The 20,333-nt window shown below is 38.9% G+C and overlaps 1 protein-coding gene across 5 annotated transcripts in view; it reads left to right on the forward strand.

Moving 5' to 3' along the window:
* Plppr1 (phospholipid phosphatase related 1) overlaps positions 1–20,333 on the forward strand; it is a 279,981-nt gene that overhangs the window by 229,491 nt on the left and 30,157 nt on the right. For 4 of the 5 annotated variants that reach the window (XM_015992506.3, XM_006973667.4, XM_042271168.2 and 1 more), the window contains 2 exons: positions 229–417; positions 14,310–14,442. In XM_015992506.3, coding sequence (XP_015847992.2) covers positions 229–417; positions 14,310–14,442 — 322 coding nt within the window. The remainder of the gene's footprint in view (positions 1–228; positions 418–14,309; positions 14,443–20,333) is intronic. The other variant, XM_076564193.1, reaches the window with a different exon arrangement.

A 20,333-nucleotide genomic window follows, 5' to 3' on the forward strand; every position in this document is an offset into this window, starting at 1 on the left:
CAGATGGGGTCTGCACATTACTTGCTGGAAGGTTTCTCCAGCAGATGTTAGCAGGCAGACAAGCTAGCACACAACCCTGAAGCCCAGAGCATGCTGCGCCAGGCACGCACACACTTGCCAATACCAACCCCAGAAGTGCTGCAGGGTGATGGAGGGAGTCTGCTCTGAGGGGCCAGCGCTGCTCCGAAGCCCTGCTAATGTCTCTGTGTGGCCATGCTGTATTTTCAGCTTGTCATCATGGCTGGGACAGTGCTGCTTGCCTACTACTTCGAATGCACTGACACTTTTCAGGTGCATATCCAAGGATTCTTCTGTCAGGATGGAGACTTAATGAAGCCTTACCCAGGGACGGAGGAAGAAAGCTTCATCACCCCTCTGGTGCTCTATTGCGTTCTGGCTGCCACTCCAACTGCTATTGTAAGTACAGAAACAGAGTTCTTTGTTGTCAGGCACCTGAAAGTATTTCCTGTCTGTCTTTTCTCCTCTTTCCTATCTTCCTTGGTTCTCACCATCAAGTAGCCTTATCAACACTTCCCTGTTTCAGCCAGAGACAGACTAAGTGAAAGTCTGCATTAAAAAAATATTAAAATTGGTCTTGCCTTTTATAGACAGATGGATAATTTTTGCTTTCTAGTGTCTGGGTTTTTGAAGTTATGTTTTTTAAAAGCATGTGTGAATGTCAGAAATCAACAGACATGGTTAGCTGGCCTGTTAAGAATAGCTACTGTGCTCTCAGAAAAAAAGTATGCTGCGAGTTGTATGTATTCGGGAGCCCAGCTGTCAGTGACGGCTTTGCCATAGAGACTCAGATCAGAGCAGAGCAGAACCCTCCAGCTGGTACCTCCTGCTGCTACAGTTGAACTGCAGAGGCCAGAGATGAGCAAAATTACGTGACCCAAAATGTGATGTCTCTGCGCCTGTCCAAGTCACACCACACTGAGCTCAGTTGCAACTTTACCTTCATTTATTTTGTTGTCTCTCTTTAAGGTCAAAAATTGGACAGACAGCCCTGTAGGGAGACTGCTTCAAGGGCATAAAGCTTACAGATCCGTGTTAGGCAGTCAAGTGTTTTAACACTTAGACATTATCATTTTATGAGAGTGTTAAAATAAACATTTATGTGTTTGAACACATTGCTGTTACCAGGGCAGATTAATCCGGGTGTAATTTCAGTTCCCACTCTGTCCTTCCTTTCTAATAGCTTTCTAATAATCCCCCACTCTTCCCCTTCACCTCTAACATGCCCTCTGCTCTCTTTCAGTAAAAACATGCCAACTGGCGTACTGAAGAATACAGTGATTGTGCAGACACTCAGTTCAAAAGCTATTCTCAGAGCCAGTGTTTCTCTTGCCTTAAGATGAAAAGTGACTGTAATGTTGAAGCTATAGAAATAATGAGTCATCACACTTTAAGTTTATTCAAATCATTTGATCCAGGCTCAGCAGAGCTCCCCTTAACTTCTAAGGCTTCAGAAGAAATGAGAGTAGCCTTGATGAGATGAAACATGATGTATCCGGGCAGTTAAAAACATTAGGTGTACAGAGCAGCATATCTGGGTTACATCCTGGCTGGGCGACTCATCTCATTGATTCCTTCCAGACAAGACAAGGTTGTCATGGCTTTGGAAATGACTTCCTAAAGTTCCTGGCATACCCTTAGTGTCTAGGAGCAGAGACCCTGGCAGGAAATTATCCTCCACCCACTTTGGTGTCCTCATCTGAGGATTATGATGTTCCATTGAGAATCCCTGTATGACCTCTTCTAAAGGGATGGGAACTGGACATAACTTCTATGTCTGCTTTCCCTTATCCTTACTTATCAGCCCTGGGAAGAAAAGAGAGCACAGAGAGAAGACACTTCTATGTACCTCACAGGCAGAAGACTCTAATCCCCAGATAAAACAAGGAAATAGGTTAAGCTCTGTCTAGAATGGGCTGGTAGTAGCTCTACCATGAGGCAGTGCTTTAGTCTAGAATTGGATTGTGCCATAAGCATATTATTTTTTTAAGTGTTCAGACATGAATTGCTGAATGACCTAATGAGTTACTAATATATTTTCTTCCTTTCTTCCTAATCTCAGAGAATATAATCATTCTCTATATTTTCCTATAATTATTTTGTATTTATTAAAATTTTACCCATTAAAAAACTAAGACCAGTAGAAACATTAATAAAGATGAGCAGAAAATTAGAATCAGAAAAACAGTATAATTGCTGAATAAAATCAAAAGCAAATTCTTCAAAATGTTAAGTGCACATAAAAATAGAAGAGGCAGTATGGGAAATTAGGGGTGAGGATAGGGTCCAGGGTAAGGGGACCAAGGTATGATAGCATTTATGTATGAAAATTTCATCATGAAAAATATTATTGTGTATAACTAAAAAGAGAAACCATTTTATAATTGATGTTTACTCTGTAGATATCATCTAGGTGATCCTCACAGCAGCCCAGTGAGATGAAACAGAGGTATTCCAAAGAACATAAAAAACATGGTCTACAATCCCCTTCATCTTTCAGTTGAGAACACAGAGGCACAGTTTGGCTAAATGATGCCCTGGAGGTTCCATTTTTTCTGTAATCAGATGGACAAGGGTCTGCCTATTGGTTTCCATTTTTGTCTTCCTTCTCAAATTGGGGGCACAGCTGGGAGCCAGAGACGCTCCACTAATGGGTTAATGACAGAGAGCAGTACAGTCCTCAACCCTACTGATCACCAGTATATTCCTTCAAGACCCCCACCTCCACCCCCATGCCCCGATCTATGAGCATTGCCAGGCCAGACGTCCTCTGAGCTCTGGGAAAGAGCTGTGTTCCCTTCTGCCCAGTGAGATATGACTTGCCCATGTGTGGGTCTCAGGGTCCAAGCCCTGGTGCCACCTTCAGTACACACATCTACTCAGAGCCCCCAGCATTAACAGTCTTCCCTATGCAGTCCTCTCCCGCAGACTGGGCCCAATAACAAGGTGATTTCTAGTTGCTTCTATTCCTGTGGGTTCAGTTTTCTCATTTCTACACTTTAAGACAGGATCAGGCTCACTGATGTCCAAGACCCTTCTAGTTCTCAGATTTCACAAGAACACACAAAAAGGAACATTTTGATGAAAGTTTCTGCATTTTAGATTATCAACAAGTCAGAGAGCTTCCTTTCTGGATTTACTTTTGTAATTCTGGGCCTTCACATGTATCACAGAACTGTACAGCTTATCTATTTCTCCTTAAAAGAATTTCCTGTGCTCCCTGGAGTATAAGGAAGGCAGGATCACCTTTCAGTGATGTGCATAGTAACTAGCAGTAAGTTTCAAAATATTAGCTCTGCCTGGGTTGTCCTTGCCTTTGTGTGTGTGTGTGTGTGTGTGTGTGTGTGTGTGTGTGTGTGTGTGTGTGTGCATCTCCAAACACGACAGTGGCTGAACTGAGCGCCACACTCCTGTGTCTCCACAGATGGACATTAACAACCCCACTCACAGCTGCGGAGATGCACAGGGGAGGAATGAGGGGAAAGATGGCCACTTGACCTGTAAACTCCCTGTTTTCCCTTGTATGCTTTCCTGTCAGAAAATATTAACCTCATACTGAGACAAGGCCACTTGGGATGAACTGCAGCGGGCCAAAGCCACTGTCGGCACGTATCTTTAAGAAAAGTTGAAGCTTGGAGAATTTATTGTGTCCAGAACTGTTTAGCCCACAGTGGTAACCCATACTTCAAAGAAACCTGCAGAGTGTGTCCTGACTGCACGGACAGCTTGGATAACTAACTGTTCCCTTGGGCCTTCTGAATAGACTCCAACTCAGGGGCAAAGGAGAGAGTCAGGGAGTCTGCTTGAATAAGAGGATATATTGGGCAGAGAATCTGATTTACCCTTATTTTATCTCAGTCCCAGTGGCACAGGGCATGAGAAGAGAGCTATTAAACCTTCCTCTTGGCCTCACAATGAAGTGACTGGGGAGTATTTAGCATTGAAGCAGCAGAAGATTTGACTCCCTGCCCAAGAGAATTGAAATCGCTCACAGCTTGTATGCGAGTGCGAGCGTGCGTGCGTACACACTTTCACACACTCAGGCAACTCAGGAGCAATTTCCTCAGAAAGGAAAAGCCAAGCACAACTTGACAGAAAGACACATCTTAGCTGGACTTGCAAATCCTCATTTGAGCATTTATGCAAGTTCTTCCCACCAAATGTAAAAGGACACTGCAGATCACAGAGTGGCCTCTCAGTGCCGGGCCTGTTGGCTGGCTGACAAGGGCCACAGCTGCCGAAGCAAAGGAAATATTGTCAGCCTTGTGCCCCTCAGAATTCACCGCTTCCGGCCTCTGAACAGTCTCCTTCATTGAAACGCTTTGATATTATCTAAGTTACGTCCTTTCCCTCTGTACCTCATCATGTGACTTCTTTAGATAGAAAGTCCTTTCCCTCTGTACCTCACCATGTGACTTCTTTAGATAGAAGGTCCTTTAGCCACTGTTGCTATTATACTCCGTCTTTACAATTTGCAGTTTCTTCTGGGGTGAACATATAGCTGACCCAATTAAATTTATGAATTGAAAAAAATTACAAATCTAGATCACTAATCTGTAGTATGGACACATTTTTTTTTTTTGTCCATACTACAGATTAGTGATCTAGATTTCCCTTAGTGGAGTTTTTGTTTGTTTGTTTGTTTGTTTGTTTGTTTGTTTGTTTGTTTGTTTTTGAGACAGTATTCCTTTGTGTAACAGCCCTGGCTATCCTGGAACTAGCACTGAAGACCAGGCTGGCCTCGAACTCACAAAGATCTGCCTGCCTCTGACTCTCGAGTGCTGAGATTCAAGGTGTGCACCACCACTGCCTGGCCTTTTTTTTTTTTAAAGAACATTGTTTGCCCAAAAGTATGGCCTGCTTAAATTACTTGGAGATTACACTTGGGTTTAGTTTTTATTGAGGACAAGATTTTAGTGAAATTACTTTAGGTTTCCGTTTCTCTTGTCCAGCAAAACAAAAAGGTGTCAGTGAACTCTGTTTTTAAGGCTATATGGTCCCGCCCTCCTACAACATCATGCATAGTTTCAACTAAGACAGCTTTCTGAGTGGCTGGAGGTGGCTCCTGGATTGAGACCAGATGACCTGTACTAGTGTTATCATAGACACTGAACACTGAACGGTTTTCAAAATACTACCATACAGACAGCTTTTCCTATTTACGCTGTTAAAGGGCACTGGAAGTGTCCAGTGGTGGTGTCCATTATTTATGTCCATGGATGATAAAGCAAAAGTCAGTAATTCTTGGGATAACTAGAGTTCTTCAAGTAAAGGAAGCAGAGCCTCTCTGCAGACCTAGAGTTCTACGGTAGCACTCATCATGAAAGATAAAAGCCCAGAATAAAGGAGACTCTCATAGTGCAGGCAACAGAGTCTATATTTTTTTCCCATTTCCTGGGTCACTTTTAAAAATCTACAAAAATTTTAAATGCTTATGACTGTGCAGTCTCCCAGGCAGAATGTCAAGTATTAGCTCTCATAGTAACTGAAGGTGCTATGCCGTCTGCCAGGGGAAAATAGACATCTATAGTTAATACACCTAGCTATAAAGCCTATGAACCACAACAATAGCCAGATGGAAAGGTGTACTCAAGAGTAAAATAGTGGCACTTATGCCTCAGAGACAACCAACAGCCATTTAATTGGACTTAAGGCGTGCTCAGTAGAGGAAATCATGCCTGGTATGTAAACTCAGCAAACCTACCTTAGCTGGTAAGGCCACAGACCCTAGAAGAGAACTTACAGATGACACTCTTCCAAACCAGTATAGTCTCTAATTGCATTCTAAATAGTTGTCCTTATACCCACAGATAAATGTAGTTCTCACCCCTCATCAAAAAGCCTTTTTTTTTTTTCTTTTTTGGCAGCAGACAGAAACCATCACAGGAATCCACAACTGCTCAAATGCAGAGAACAACTAACTCTGGGGTTCCCAGTCCCAGCTGATACTTCTACAACACTGCCCATACATCTAAAGCACAGAGAACATCATGGAAAAGGAGATAGAAAGACTGTAAGAGCCAGAAGACCAGGTGTCTGCTACCTGACAGTATCTTCTGTATATGATAGAGAAAGGAAAGTGCACTCATGAAATTCCAACAATACGGCTGCCTAAACAAGACCTGAGTAATGACAATACCAGTGTGAATGGGGGAAATCTCACAAGGCCTCATCCCTAGATGAAGAGCTACAAGCAATTTTTGATGATTGATAAGAGAGAGAATTAATCTTTCTCAGAGAGGAGCCCCTTAATTGGTTATCTAATACCAAATGGTCAACCCTAAGTGTTTATACAGATGAGCAAAACTACAAGACTCAGGAGACCCACTTCACAAGAAGTACAGATGTAGTAGAAAGTGAAAGGGAAAAAAGATGTTACATGCAAATGAAAATCAAAATGTAGCAGGTGTACAAGGTAAACATTATATCCAAAATTGGGGGCTTGAGAATATTTTCATACACTCGGTAACAATTGTGCATCCCACAATTGTTAATCTAAAAAGTCTGAAACCCACCCCCCAAATCTTTTGAGAACCAATGTTTTAAAAGCTTCAAGTTTGGGGGCATTTCAGTGTTTGAATTTTGGATACTCAGTCTATGGCCATACTTAAACAAAAATGATCTTTAAACCACAATATGTAAAAAAAAAAATACAGAAGAGATCATCATACAATAGCAAAAGGGCCCATTCAGAAAGAGGACACAACATTTGCAAACACTGAACACTGGAACACCTAAGTACATAAAGCAAATATTAACAGATATGAAGAGAGAAAGATTTCAATGGTACAAATAGCAGGTGATTTTAGCACCCCACTCCTTGTTGTGGACAGATACTGCAGAAATAAGGCCAATAAGAAAACATCTGACTTTGTTCTAGACCTGATAGACCTAACAGGCACATAGAGGAGATTTGATTTTATAGACACAGAATGCAGATTCTCCAACATGCATGGAATATTGTGTAGGATAGATCATATTAGGCCACAAAACACTTCTTAGTATTTAAGACTAAAATCATATCTAGTCTTTTTTTCTGAGCACAATCATATAAATCTACATGAGAAAAATCAGAAAAGTCACAAGTACATATAAACTAAACAACATGCCCAAGGACAATAAATTGGTTAGTGAAGAAATTAGGAAATAGTGTTTTTATTTCTTGAGGCCTGAGGAGATTATTTAGTGGGCAAATGACAACCTAATTTTGGACCACCAGCACCTGTGTCAAAACTTTGTGTGCATCCATAAGCCCTGCTGGAGTGGCAGGCAGAGATAGAGGGATCACTTGAGGTCACTGGCTAGCCAAACCAGCCAATCTCTGAGCTTCAGGGTCAGTAAAAAACATTGTTTAAAAAAAATAAGGTGGACAATGATTGAGAAGGATACCAGAGGTTGAGCTCTGTCCTTCACCTGCATGTGTGCATATACATGCAAAAAAAAAAAAAAGACAGAATACTGGAAAACAACATGCCAAAACTCATCGAATGAAACCATTGCAATTCTAAGAGTGAGTGTTATAGCTATAAGTGCCTTACACAGCAGAAAGGAAAGATATCAAATAAAACATAATGTCATGGCTCAAAAAGTTAGGAAGCTGCATATAAAGGACATAACATAGAGGAATAAATGAAAGAGACATTAGAAAGATAATAGGAAAATCAATAAAGCTTAAGATTAATTTTTGTATGCAGAGATAAATAAGATTTACAAGGCTTTAGCTCTTTTTCAAAAAAGAAGAAAAGAGAGACGACCCCAAACATAAAAAAAAGAGACACTAAAAATAGTACAACAGAAAGACAAAGGACAATTAAGAGGCTATCATGAACAACTATACGCCAACAAATGTATAACCTAAAAGAAATGGGTACATTTGTTAACACATACAACCCTTCAAAATGGAATCAGGAGAAAATAGGAAATATAAATAGACAATTAATAAAAAAGGAGATTGAATCAAAAACAAAAGTTCGGTCAGTAAACAATCAAGCATTGAGTGCCTTCTCTGCTGATTTCCACCAAATGTTAAGAATGAGTATCAGTTGTTCAGACTATTCCAAGAAAGTAAAGAGAACAACATACTTGTAATCCTATTTTATGAGGCCAGAATTATCATCAAACACAGTAAATCCAAAGAGACCTCCAGGCCATTATTGCTGATAAACAGAGATGAAAAAATCCTCAACAAGATGTTATCACCTTGAGTTGAGCAGCACCTAGCTCTAAATCTTCAGATAACCTGAAGGAACCACAGATGCCAGGAAAGTAAAAGAGGCCATGATAGGGCCTAGAGGGGAGAAGAGCCGGATACAGGAGATATGAAGAGGGAAAAGGAAAAACTGGGAGCTTTAGCTAGGTAGTGGGGAGGGAGGTGAATACAAGAGAGGGGAGAGGAAATCAAATAACACTAGGTATGTTTGAAAAAGTCTTACTGAATCATATTATTTTGTATTTGCATAAAACTACATATAATACATAGAAATGTGCAGTGTGGCATTTGGGCTGACAATGCCCCCCACAAAAACCATAGACTGTCTAAAATATCCCCAGAGCCAGGCAGGAGAAACCTCCTTTCAAGTTGTCAGTCAGGGTAGTCCAAGAAACCCCCAACAGAATATAGCCTATTGCTGTTTCCCTTAGTTGCCTCTTAGAGGTTAAAGGTAAAACTCTGTTGCTGAATGTAGCATACATTTTAGATAAGAGTTGAAAGATTCAAGTTTAATATAACACTAAAGTCTCCTTCCTGAGATCTAGCTTTCAAAGCTCCAGAAGATGCTGTGCAAGCTGCCAAGGGAGGGGAGCAGTCAGTAATCATACAAGCTCTAACACCTATGAACATGACAATAACCAGCATAGCAAGATGTCCCTAAAGGTGCAATAGTGGCATTGATATCTTGGCAATAACCAACAGCTGTCTAATTGGACTTAAGTCCAATTCTACAAGGAAAATCATGTCTGGTACTCGAAATTTAGACAACTACCTGGAGCTAGTGAGGTCATAGATCTTAGGGAAGAACCCACTATCACTGCTTTACTAGACCAGCATTTCCTAACTGCATTTTAAAACTTATTCTTACACACACACAGAAAAGTGCAGTTTTCAATTCCCATCAAATAGATTCTCTTTGCTGCACATAGAGACCACTAGAGAAACTCACAACTGATCAAAATTCAGAGATCAATTGATTTTGGAATACCCAGCCCCATTGGATACATCTAAGCACAACTCCTGCAGCTCAGTCTCAGGGGTCATCATGGAAGTGGGAACAGAAAGATTCTGAAAGTCAGAAGACCAGAATGTCTGCTGTAGTATTGTGTAGTATTGTGTTCTATTATGTGACATTTTCTCTAGAAAAGACAGGGAAGCTGAACCCCAGATATCTCAGCTACATGTCTTCCTAGGCAAGATCTAAGCAAGGACAGTACCAACAGACATGCTAGCCCAAGAGGTGGACATTTTACACCACAGCAAGCTCTGCCTGTAAACAAAGAAATAATGAGAGACATGTGTGTAATAATAATTTAAAAAATGGGCCATTAATTTGGGAGGGAATAAGGATGTAGGGACATGAGGGAAGAAAAGGAAGGGAGACATGATAAACTTTTAATTAATTTTTTTTTAGTTTTAAAATGGTTACCCTTGTGATAAAACAAAATCCATCCCAAGAATGTAAGGATGGTTCAATATATTCCAATCAATACACATAATACATCTCACATAGATAATAAAGTAATAATAGAGTAAAAGTCAAAATCATCATTGTTTAAAGAGATATAAAATGTTTAACAATATTTGGAATCCTTTCACTATAAAAATGACCAGTGAGTTGCCTGAATACTATAAAAACAGTATATAACATATTCATACTAAACCGGGAAAGATAGATAACCTTTACTCCAGAATCAGAAGAAAAAGATGTCCAGTCTCATCACTTCTACTCAGCAGAGTCCTAACTAGAATAATTAGGCAACAAAAATAATTAAAAGGTGTCCAAACTAGAAATGAAGAAATTATATTTGCCTCTTTGCAGACAACATAGTCTTCCAATCCAAAGACCCAAATGATGTCACCCAAAATTGTGACAATAAACCAATTCAGTAAAGCTAAGGTATGTAAACTTAGCATGTGGAAGTCAGTGGCCTTTCTATACATTGATTGAAAAACTCACTGGAAAAAAAATGAATCAAGAAAGCTATGTACAATGGCTACAGAATTTTCAAATAATAATAATAATAATAATGTCAGAACAGTGTCTTCTAAACATGATCACTAAATATTCATGAACTTACAGCATCTTTGGTTTCCTGCACAAGAATAAACCAGTCTCACAAGTTAAGGGCACTTGCTGCTGTTGCAGAGGACCCAGTTTTGATTCCCAGCATCCACACAGTGGCTCACAATCATCTGTAACTCCAGTTCCAGGAGACCTGACAGCCTTTCTGACCTCCAGAGACTCTACATGCACACAGTGCACAGACAAATACACAGGCAAATGGTACTGGGGAATCTGGAAATCCACCCACAAAAGAGTGATGTTGGACTCTAATATCATACTTTATGGAATAATAAACACAAAACATATTAAAGACTTAATATAAACCCAATAATTGTGAAACTACTAGGGAAAAAAAACACAGGAAAACTTGCTGACAAAGGACTTGTTGGTGGTTTCTTAGGCATGACCCCAAAAGTACAGTCAATGAAAGAAATGTAGAGAAATGGAAGTACAAACTAAAATGCTTCTGCCTAATAAGGGAAGCAATTACTATAGAAAGAACTGTTCATACACAAAATGGAAGAAAATATATGCAATTATACATGTGGCAAGTAATTCATACTAAAATACATAACAGACTCAATAGTTCTTTGATTAAAAGTCATCAGATGATCTGAATGGATCACATGCAAAGTTTTCAGCATCATTACTCACCATGGAAGTGCAAATTACAATAGCAATCAGACATTGCCTCACCCCTATTAGGATGGGCATTCTAAAAGGAAAAAAAAGGATGTGAAGATGTAATAAACAGGGGACCTTATAACAAAGTGAATTAGTAAAGTCACTATGGAAAACCAATATGGATATTCCTTGAAAATGTAAACACGGAACTGCCATGTGGTCCATCAGTCCCAAAGGAAATGAAGTCAATATATTGAAGAAATCTATACTACCAGGACTATTACAGCCTCATTCACATTAACCAAGACATCAAATCATTCCAAATGTCCATCAACAGATAAATTAATAAATAAAATGTGGTGTGCACAATGGAATATCAGTCAAGTATAAACACTTGTGAAGTCATTTCTGACATGGCTGAGCTTGGAGCACTTTGTTTTGTGACATACACAAAACACAGAAATAAACATCCCATGATCTCACTCGTGTGGGAACTAAAAGTTGACCTCACCAAAACAGAGAATAGAATGATTGCCAGGGACCTGCGTGGCTAGAGAGAAGTGCTCGAGGAGATATTGTTCAAATGATTTAAAATTTTAATTAACTAGGTACATCCCAAAAATCCACAACAGTGTATGAAATCACTACCAAGATGCTGTGATGTTGAGAAATGCTGAGTGGATGCTAAATACTCACACCCCCAAAGTGGTGACTATGTTTTTTAAGATACATGTTAATTACCTAGCTAGAGTCACACATTGTCCAATATAAATGTTCTTTAGAACATTACACTGAACATGATAAATGCATATAATTTTATATGTAAAAAGTAATTTCAACTTTGTGAATAATGCATCAAAAAAAGATAATACACAAAAAATGTTTACTATGTTTCAGTATGGTTAACATATATGCATTTGAGTTTTGTATGTGAAAGATGACTAATCATGTATGGCAGCTGCATTCATGACTTAAAGTATGCTTACAACTGTGTAGAAGGTCATGAATCACTTAGGATTGTGGCTAGCATAGCTGGGAGATAAAAATGCACTGATGGAATTTATCTACGGTTTATTCTTGCCAGAGCTAGTTTGGCCTTGACCACTTCTCACTGGAGGACACTGTAATTTGCCATGATGGATGTGTATTTTGTTAGCCAGTGATCAGAGAGGTCTAAGTAAGTAAGACAGCCAAAACTGAACACATGGAAATTCCCACCTGCTCCAGCTGCTCTTTGTACAGATGATGGATTGAGACAGGGTGGTCCAGCAGAAGTACAGATGGAGGGACCAAGGCACTGCCAAAGCCCGAGCTGTAAATCTGCCACTCTGAGCAAAATGGCATCAACTGTGGGCTGCAAGCGTGGCAGAAAGCAGAGCCATCCTTTACCTTCACAGCCCACATCCTCCAAGCAGACTCATCACCCCCCACCCCAGAACAGAAGACCTAGTGAGCAGAGAAATAGTAAAAGGCATGTGTGGTTAGGAAGATGACTGTCCGTAGAGCCCATTCACTGTGAAAGGAACCAGACTGCTCATCAGCCACTTGATGCCCATCAAAGTTTTACATATAGGATTCTTCAGCTAGTGAAAGATTCTTGTGCTGTTATAGTATGAGATTTTGGGGGGGGGGCTTAGTGAAAATAGAATCATGTGCCACATTCTAGAACTGTTCTAGACACAATCTGGCTGTGTGTGGCAAAGTCTCGGAGATGGTCAGTGACCTCACCACTAAACAGAAGTAATAAACACATAAATGATCTTGGTTTTGAAATTTTATATTTTAATTTTCACTACTTGGGTATATTCCTTGATGTTATTTTTATGCAGATACTCTATAATGACAAGGATATAATGTATGGGGTTGCTGGGGAAATTGATAGGGGTGCTGGAGAGAATGTTCATTGGTTTAGAGTACTTGATCTTGCAGGGTAACTGGATTTGAATACCAGCACTCACATGGTGGCTCACAACCATCCCAAGCTCCAGTTCCAGGGGATCTGAAAACCTCTTCTGACCTCCACAGGCACTAGGCAAGCATGTGGTACATATACATGTGCAGACAAAATATTCATACACATAAATACATCAAAATTAATATAAAACATAGGGTTTCTTAAAACATTGATAAAATTTTTCCAAACTTACAGGTTATATAAAGGCAAAGAAAACCATCTTTAAAGTATTATCTCCTGAAGATTAATTGGAAATAAAATTATAAAAATCACAATTCTGCATAGCGCATTGGTTAGTGTAGGATTTGAGTCTAATTGACCTGGATTCATGTGCCACTTGTATGCTTAGAGAACCTCCGTGGCTCTCCAGGAAGGAAAGTGTATTTATGCCAAGACTAGGGATCTTCTGAACATGTCGACATGTTGAAGTGCCTTCCATATGCCTAGTATTTAATGATTGGTGGCGATTGTTAATTTGAACTCTTTGGAAATAACTTCCATCTTCACTTGTAGCAGTTCAGGGTTTATCCATGCTGTCGGGCGGTGGTGGCACACACCTCTAATCCCAGCACTTGGTAGGCAGAGGCAGGCGGATCTCTGAGTTTGAGGTCCGCCTGAGTTCCAGGAAAGGCGCAAAGCTACACAGAGAAACTCTGTCTCAAAAAAAAAATGTCCATGCTTATTCCTTATTTTGAATGTCAATCTACTGTGTTTGGTGCTAACAGGATAATTTTTAAATGTCAGTGTGACACTGATATCAAAGAGCTTACAGTCCTCGTGTTCTAGTTAGGGGTTCTATTGCTGTGAAGGGATTCCAGGACCATGGCAACTCTTATAAAAGAAAATTAATTGGGGTAGCTTACAGTTTAGAGGTTTAGTCCACCATCACCATGATGGAAGATGGTGGCATGCAGGCAGAGATGGTGCTGGAGCTGAGAGCTCTACATCTTGATCTACAAACAACAAAAGGTGAACTGAGTAACAGTCAAACCACTTCAGTGCCCCTCAGGCAAAGATGATCAAGTAAATATTTATAATGCAAATAATAATGTATTGTGAGATGTGAAAGTATCCTTTCTTGGATCATTAGCTATCTGTACCATTCTTCATTGTTGCAACTTCCAAAGTGAGGTAAAAATTTAATCCTGCCACAAGCTTTATCATTAATTCCATAAGCACTATTATTTCAATTTATATGTTATATGGCCTTAGATTTTAATACTTTTCCTTGAGTTGAATTTTAAATGATCAAATATTGGTTTCTCCAACTCTTTTGAAGAATTGAATACAAGATACTATCTAGTGCACCATCTTCCCAATCAACATGGTATCTTTTAAAAGGACTATAATTCTTTAGAAGTTATTTTGTGGACCCCTGCTCTATCTTTAATCAAGCATTTCTCCTGCTTGACATTTCTTTAACATTCCTTCTCCAGATTTTTATTGGTGAAGTATCCATGTATTTCATAAAATCAACAAGGGAATCCCTGATTGCTGAGGAGAAAACAATCCTAACAGGGGAATGCTGTTACCTGAACCCCTTACTCCGAAGGATCATCAGATTTATAGGTAAGTGCCACAGCCTGCTGAACCGAGCTCCGATGGATAGGTAAAGCACGCTGAATTTGGTGGATATGCTTGATCAAATAAGCTAAAATATGGCAGTACCAGCATTAAAAGCAAGGGCTTCTAGGAGATTTTCCACAAAGGATAATGATAAGCCTAATCTTGGTACCACGTCAAATATTTTATCCTTGAAATAAAGTGGTATTTATTAAGTTGTTGTACAGAAATGATTTCAACTAATTTCCCCCTGATCAACTTTTCTCTTGATATTATCCCTGAACATATGCTTTAACACTGATTGAGTGTTGACATTTACTAAAGAGTAAGGGTTGGGGACAAGTGGGAAGTCAATCAAATGAAATAGTCATTTCCTGGCAAAGTTTTCCTGGCCTGTAGATCTGTTATTTGGGAAATTTAACAAAGTATGGGACATCTAATCCATTAGGTTCTTAAAAAATAAATGTTCTTCCAAACTTGGAAAAAAATGTTTACTTTAGTGTTCTTGATGAGGAATGATGAAGGCATGTTCTATGTCCATCCTAAAAACACCTAGAGTGCTATAGGTGCTGATCATAGTTTGGGAATGTATATATTGATGCAGATAGAAACATAAATCTTGCATAATTCCTACATTATAAGTACTCGATAAGTGATCATTAGGTAGGTAGTATAACAAGAACTTGCAAATGTCTGCTGAAAAAAATCTTTGTAGGAGCCCCAATAAAATTTCCAACTATGAACATGGCTGTTACTAAAACAAGCAATGGTACTATTTAGAAGACAGAGAACCGGGTACATCATGCTCTCCTTTCTTTTAATAAATAATTAATACCTTTTTTCCTGTTATAGTAAAGGGTTCAAGTTATGAACAGAGGACCTTATCAAAGTCTAATATGCAGTAACCTCTCTGATTGATCGGAAATGAAAAATGTTCTAGAGCAGGAAGTCTAAGAATTTTTTTGTAAATGTAGTAAATCAAAATTTAACACTTAAATACTCTTGGGAATTTACAAATGTCTGCAAAATTAAAGTTTTTGTAGACTGCAGAAGACTAAAGTTGGCTCATATGGTTATAGACTGATCCATATGATGTTACTACTGTCCAATTCAACTGTCCTAAAAAATTGTTCTTTTCAAACATATCTAGAGTTACGCCAGTTCCCACCAGAATGACTGGCTACCAAGTCATGGAAAAAGAGTAGATAAGAGAATATTTATCACACTGAACAATGAACTAGATAGTTTATTACATTACTTCATTTAATCCACCCAACATTACATGAAGTGTTCTATTGTTGAAAGTGTATAGATGAAGACTCTAATTGAACACAAAATCAAGATATTACTTTATTCAAGATTGTATGGTCCCTCCATCTGATCTGCTTCCTATGCATGTAATTAACTGTAAACATCTTTAAATGTCACTGTTACTGTTCCTTTGCAGAGAAAAGCCGTGCCTATCTGTGACTCACCCTACCTGGGGCAAGGTCCAAAGAACAGAAAATTTAACTGGTATTTTCCCTTATGTAAGACTCTGTGGCTTATCTATATGCTTATGGAGAGATGCCAGGAAATACCTAACTCCCAGGATGAACCCTCCACATAGCATGCTGTGGCCCATAAAATTACCACTTGAGACACAACACTGGGCTAAGGCACGGTTTCAAGATCAATGAAGGATCATCAGACTCCCACTAATAAGTGATGACACATTTGTCCATTTGGATGTTGTATGCAAGGGGGATATGGTAAAGAAAATGCCAGTATGACCACTCCATGGTAGGGTTAAGGAGAAGGGATTTTATTGTAGACATGATAATGAGAACAGCTGGAGGCATCTGGAAGAGTCCAGAGGAGAGAGAGCAAGAAGTAGACTGTACATGGCCAGCAGACTAGACCTGGCCAGGGCCATTTACAGGGAGAATAGCAGGGGATAGAGAATAAAGAAAGTGAGAATAGTGGGGTTATAAGGAGGGTGAGTAGTTGGGAGAAGGGAAGGATTGGGAGACTGGCATGGGGACTTTGAAATGTATAACAAACACATATACATATAATAAAAAATTTGTGGTACTGAGGAAGCTTGGAGGACAGCATACCTTTCCATATGCAACCACAGGTATATGAAATTGGAGACCCATATGTCTCTTTTGCCAAAGGTAAGGGAAATGACTCCTTTTAGCAGATGGGAACTGGTTTCACAAGTTCCTGAAGAATGCTGGCTTTTATCCAACCACCAGAAATCCTTATATAGTGCAGGTTGATTTTGGATTATCTCATTTCTGGATATTTGGACAACCTTTTGGAGTTTGGAAACTGGAGTTTCCTTTGGACCTGAAAGATTTATCATAAGCCAATGGAGATCTGGATGCTAAAAGCATAAAGCAGAGAGATGTTCAAATAAATCAGCTTGAGTTCAATATCATAATATAGCCAGAGGGTAACATGTAAAGCTTGAAAAATTAGTGGAAACATCAATAAAAGGCAGAGAATTAGATGGTCACAAGAGAATTGGCTTCATATGTTCCTTGTCTTATGATACAAGAATCCACCTAGTTGCTCAAGAAAAAAACCTGGGAAACTCTAGCCATCTGGGAACTTGTAAGCAATGCAGATCTGTGGAACCCACACCAGTACCTACTCAGTCAGAAATACTGACAATTAGCCTGATGATCAGTGTCAAAATATGAAAACCACTGACTTATTAAATTTCTCTTGGCCCTTTAAGGGATTTCCCCAGATGTTGCCTCTCAATTCACCGTTTTAACTCTACAAAGACACCATCTATTGATCATCTTGAAGCCACTGGTGTGTGTGTGTGTGTGTGTGTGTGTGTGTGTGTGTGTGTGTGTGTGTGTGTGTGGTGTGGTGTGGTGTGCACATGCGCTCACACATGCATGCATGTGCTCATGTTTGGTGTACCTACACATTCATGTATGTACCCATACACTTTGTACACTTATGGATACTGGAGAAGGATGTTGGGTGTCCTGCCCTATGACTCTCCACCTTACTTTCTTGTGACTGGATTGCTCTGAATCTGGAGCTAGGCTAACAGCCTGAAAGCCCCAGTGATCCTGTCTCCACACCCTCCCTACAGCACTGGGGTTACAGGCCCATGTGGCCATATACAGTTTGTTACATGGGCGCTCGGGAGTCAAACTCAAGTGTCCAGGCTCACATCACAAGCACTCTTAATTGTTGAACCATCACTCCAAAGCATTTTCGCATATTCTTTGAATATTCTATAGAGCCCTTTACACTTTGAGACCCTCTCCTGGCTCCAATCTTATGACTATTCTAAATTGCTTTACTGGCCTTCAGAAAGACTATAGGATTCCCATCTCAATTCCTGTTCATGTTGTGTTCCTACTGTCTAGAGTATCCTTTTACCATAGCACCTAGTCACCTCCTTCAGTATCGGTTTAAACATTACCTGTTTATAGCCAAACAACTAGCTAGCTCCCTTGTCTTCCAGACCCCCACTGGACCTTGTACTTCTATCTTTTATGGGCACTTAACAGATTGGTACCATTGCTTAAGTCTGTTATTCCTTATAATTTCTGTTCCTTGGAGAGTGAGGACTTAATGAAAGCAGCATATTGCAAGCAACGTGCCACAGACATAGACTTTGAATAAATATAGAGCTTGGGAGATCTTTTTAATTTTGTTTTGGTTGTTGTTATTGTTTGTTAGTTTGATAGATGAAGAGCAAAGATAAAATTTGTTAAATAGTAAATTTTCCAAAAACTAAGTTCATAAAGGCTAATTCTTACATCTTCTTTTCCCTCCTCTTTAATGACCATGATTGCCAGTCCAGCTTGGTTCTAGAACTTCAATGTACACACATAAGGCAATTTGGAAGAGAGAGCATGAAAAGTCCAGTCTGACTTTCCATATAGCACTATTAGACAAAAGAGAATGCAGAAGAATCTAGGAAAAGTTAATTTCTGAGTATCTAGATTATTTTCTTTATAAAAGGGAGAAAATGTATTCATTGAAATAAAAATCTTTTAAATGGAAATATTTCCTCTGACAAAAATTAAAATAAAATAAGGTAGTTACCAAACTCTATTAGAAACATTACTGTAAGGAGCTTAATAGTCTTCTTTCTAAGCCAGTAGTCACCAAAATACACACTCTGCAATTGGCATTGGGAAATGACAACTGTTTTAAATGACTGTTCTAATTAAGCCTAAATGGCATGATTTCCCCTTGCAGTTTGTGTAATTGTTTTCAGAGCCGTTATGAATAGTATTTCCTAGCAAATACAATCAACTTTGTGTTACCAAAAAAATGCCAATGGATTAGCAAATTGTTTTAAGGAAATGTGCTTCATACTAGGGGGGTCAGAAAAAGCAGGTTTGATAGGAGTGAGTGCATATGTCCCTTCTACATTGCATTTGTACAGTGTACGTAACAAACCTTAAAATAAATGTCCTTTTAAACCCCACATTTTATACTGATGTACAGTGTATATAACAAACCTTAAAAATAAATGTCCTTTTAAACCCCACATTTTATACCGAATCATGTTTTCAAAGAGCAGAAATGTAGATTAACTTTGTGGACTAAATTAATTTCCATAATACAAATTAAAATACCAAGGCATTGTTTCCCAGCACATCAGTCAGGTGGCTCACGATAGCATTTAACTCCAGTTCTAGAAGATTCACCACCTCTGGCTTCCACAAGCCTCTGTGCTCACATTCACACACATAATTAAAAATAAATCATTTTTAAAAATAAAATAGTGCTGTAATGTCCATTTAACCTCAAAAATGGAGGAAACTATTCATGATATAATGCTATGCAAAATATTAAAAATATTCTCTATTTCTAAATATAGAAATGGATCTATGTATTTAGGAGAGCAAACACCTGGAATTCTAGCACTAAGGCATGTGGATGAGTATGAGGTGGGAAGACTGAAAATTCAAGTCCAGCCTAGGCTACTTAGTAAGACCCTGTCTCAAATAAAAAAAAAAGATATATTATGCAAGTATACATTATGTTCATATGCTCCTTAAAATGAGAACAACAATAGAGACTGTAAATTTGAAAGAGAGCAAGGAGGGCATAGGGGAGGGTTTGGAGTGTGGAAAGGGAAGAGAGAAATGCTACAATTATATTATAATCTCAAAAAGAAAAGAAAAAAGAAAGAATGGATTAAAATGGAAGTCGACTATTGTTACTTCTAAACTTAAGATAATAAGTGAATTATTTTGTTGTTTACTGTTCTATAACCTCAACTCATTTAATTCTGAATATGTGTAATTTTAAAGTCATAAAAAGAACTAAAGATTTGAAAAAGTATAAATAAAAGGATATGCGGCTTCTCTCTTTTTCCCTCTCAATGCCTTTTCTCTCACTCCGTCACATTGCAGTCATAATAGCCCATAGCCTTAGGTTCTCAATAAAGATGAAACACTGGTATCCTTTCCAGCAGCAAAGACTTAAGTAAGGGGACCATACATTCCCCCCAAAAATGTATGGAAATAAACATACTTCAGGAAGAAACTATTCTTGTAAACATCAATTCTTAAATGATTACTTTTTGACTCAACACTGATGCATAGAAAGCAGTAGACTTAACAGGGTTTGGGGCTTCCATATAGAAAGAAGAATAAATTAACTTTCCCTTCCTGAATCGCTACTTTCTGTGCAGCTAATGGACAAACACTGCACACATGCCAACAGTAGACTCTCTGTTAGCACCTAAGACAGCCTGCCATTCAGAAACTACTTATTATGGGCTTTTCATTAGTGACCACATAGCTGTTCTGTTATTACTTCTAATCAAAACGTAATTAAATACTAAGCAAGTCTTTTGCAATTTAGGTCAAGTCTAAGGATTAAGAACAGCGGACCGAACAGAAAATGCAATGATAAATAGT

This window comes from Peromyscus maniculatus, chromosome 2 (genome assembly GCF_049852395.1).
Source record: "Peromyscus maniculatus bairdii isolate BWxNUB_F1_BW_parent chromosome 2, HU_Pman_BW_mat_3.1, whole genome shotgun sequence".
Classification (NCBI taxonomy): Eukaryota; Metazoa; Chordata; class Mammalia; order Rodentia; family Cricetidae; genus Peromyscus; species Peromyscus maniculatus.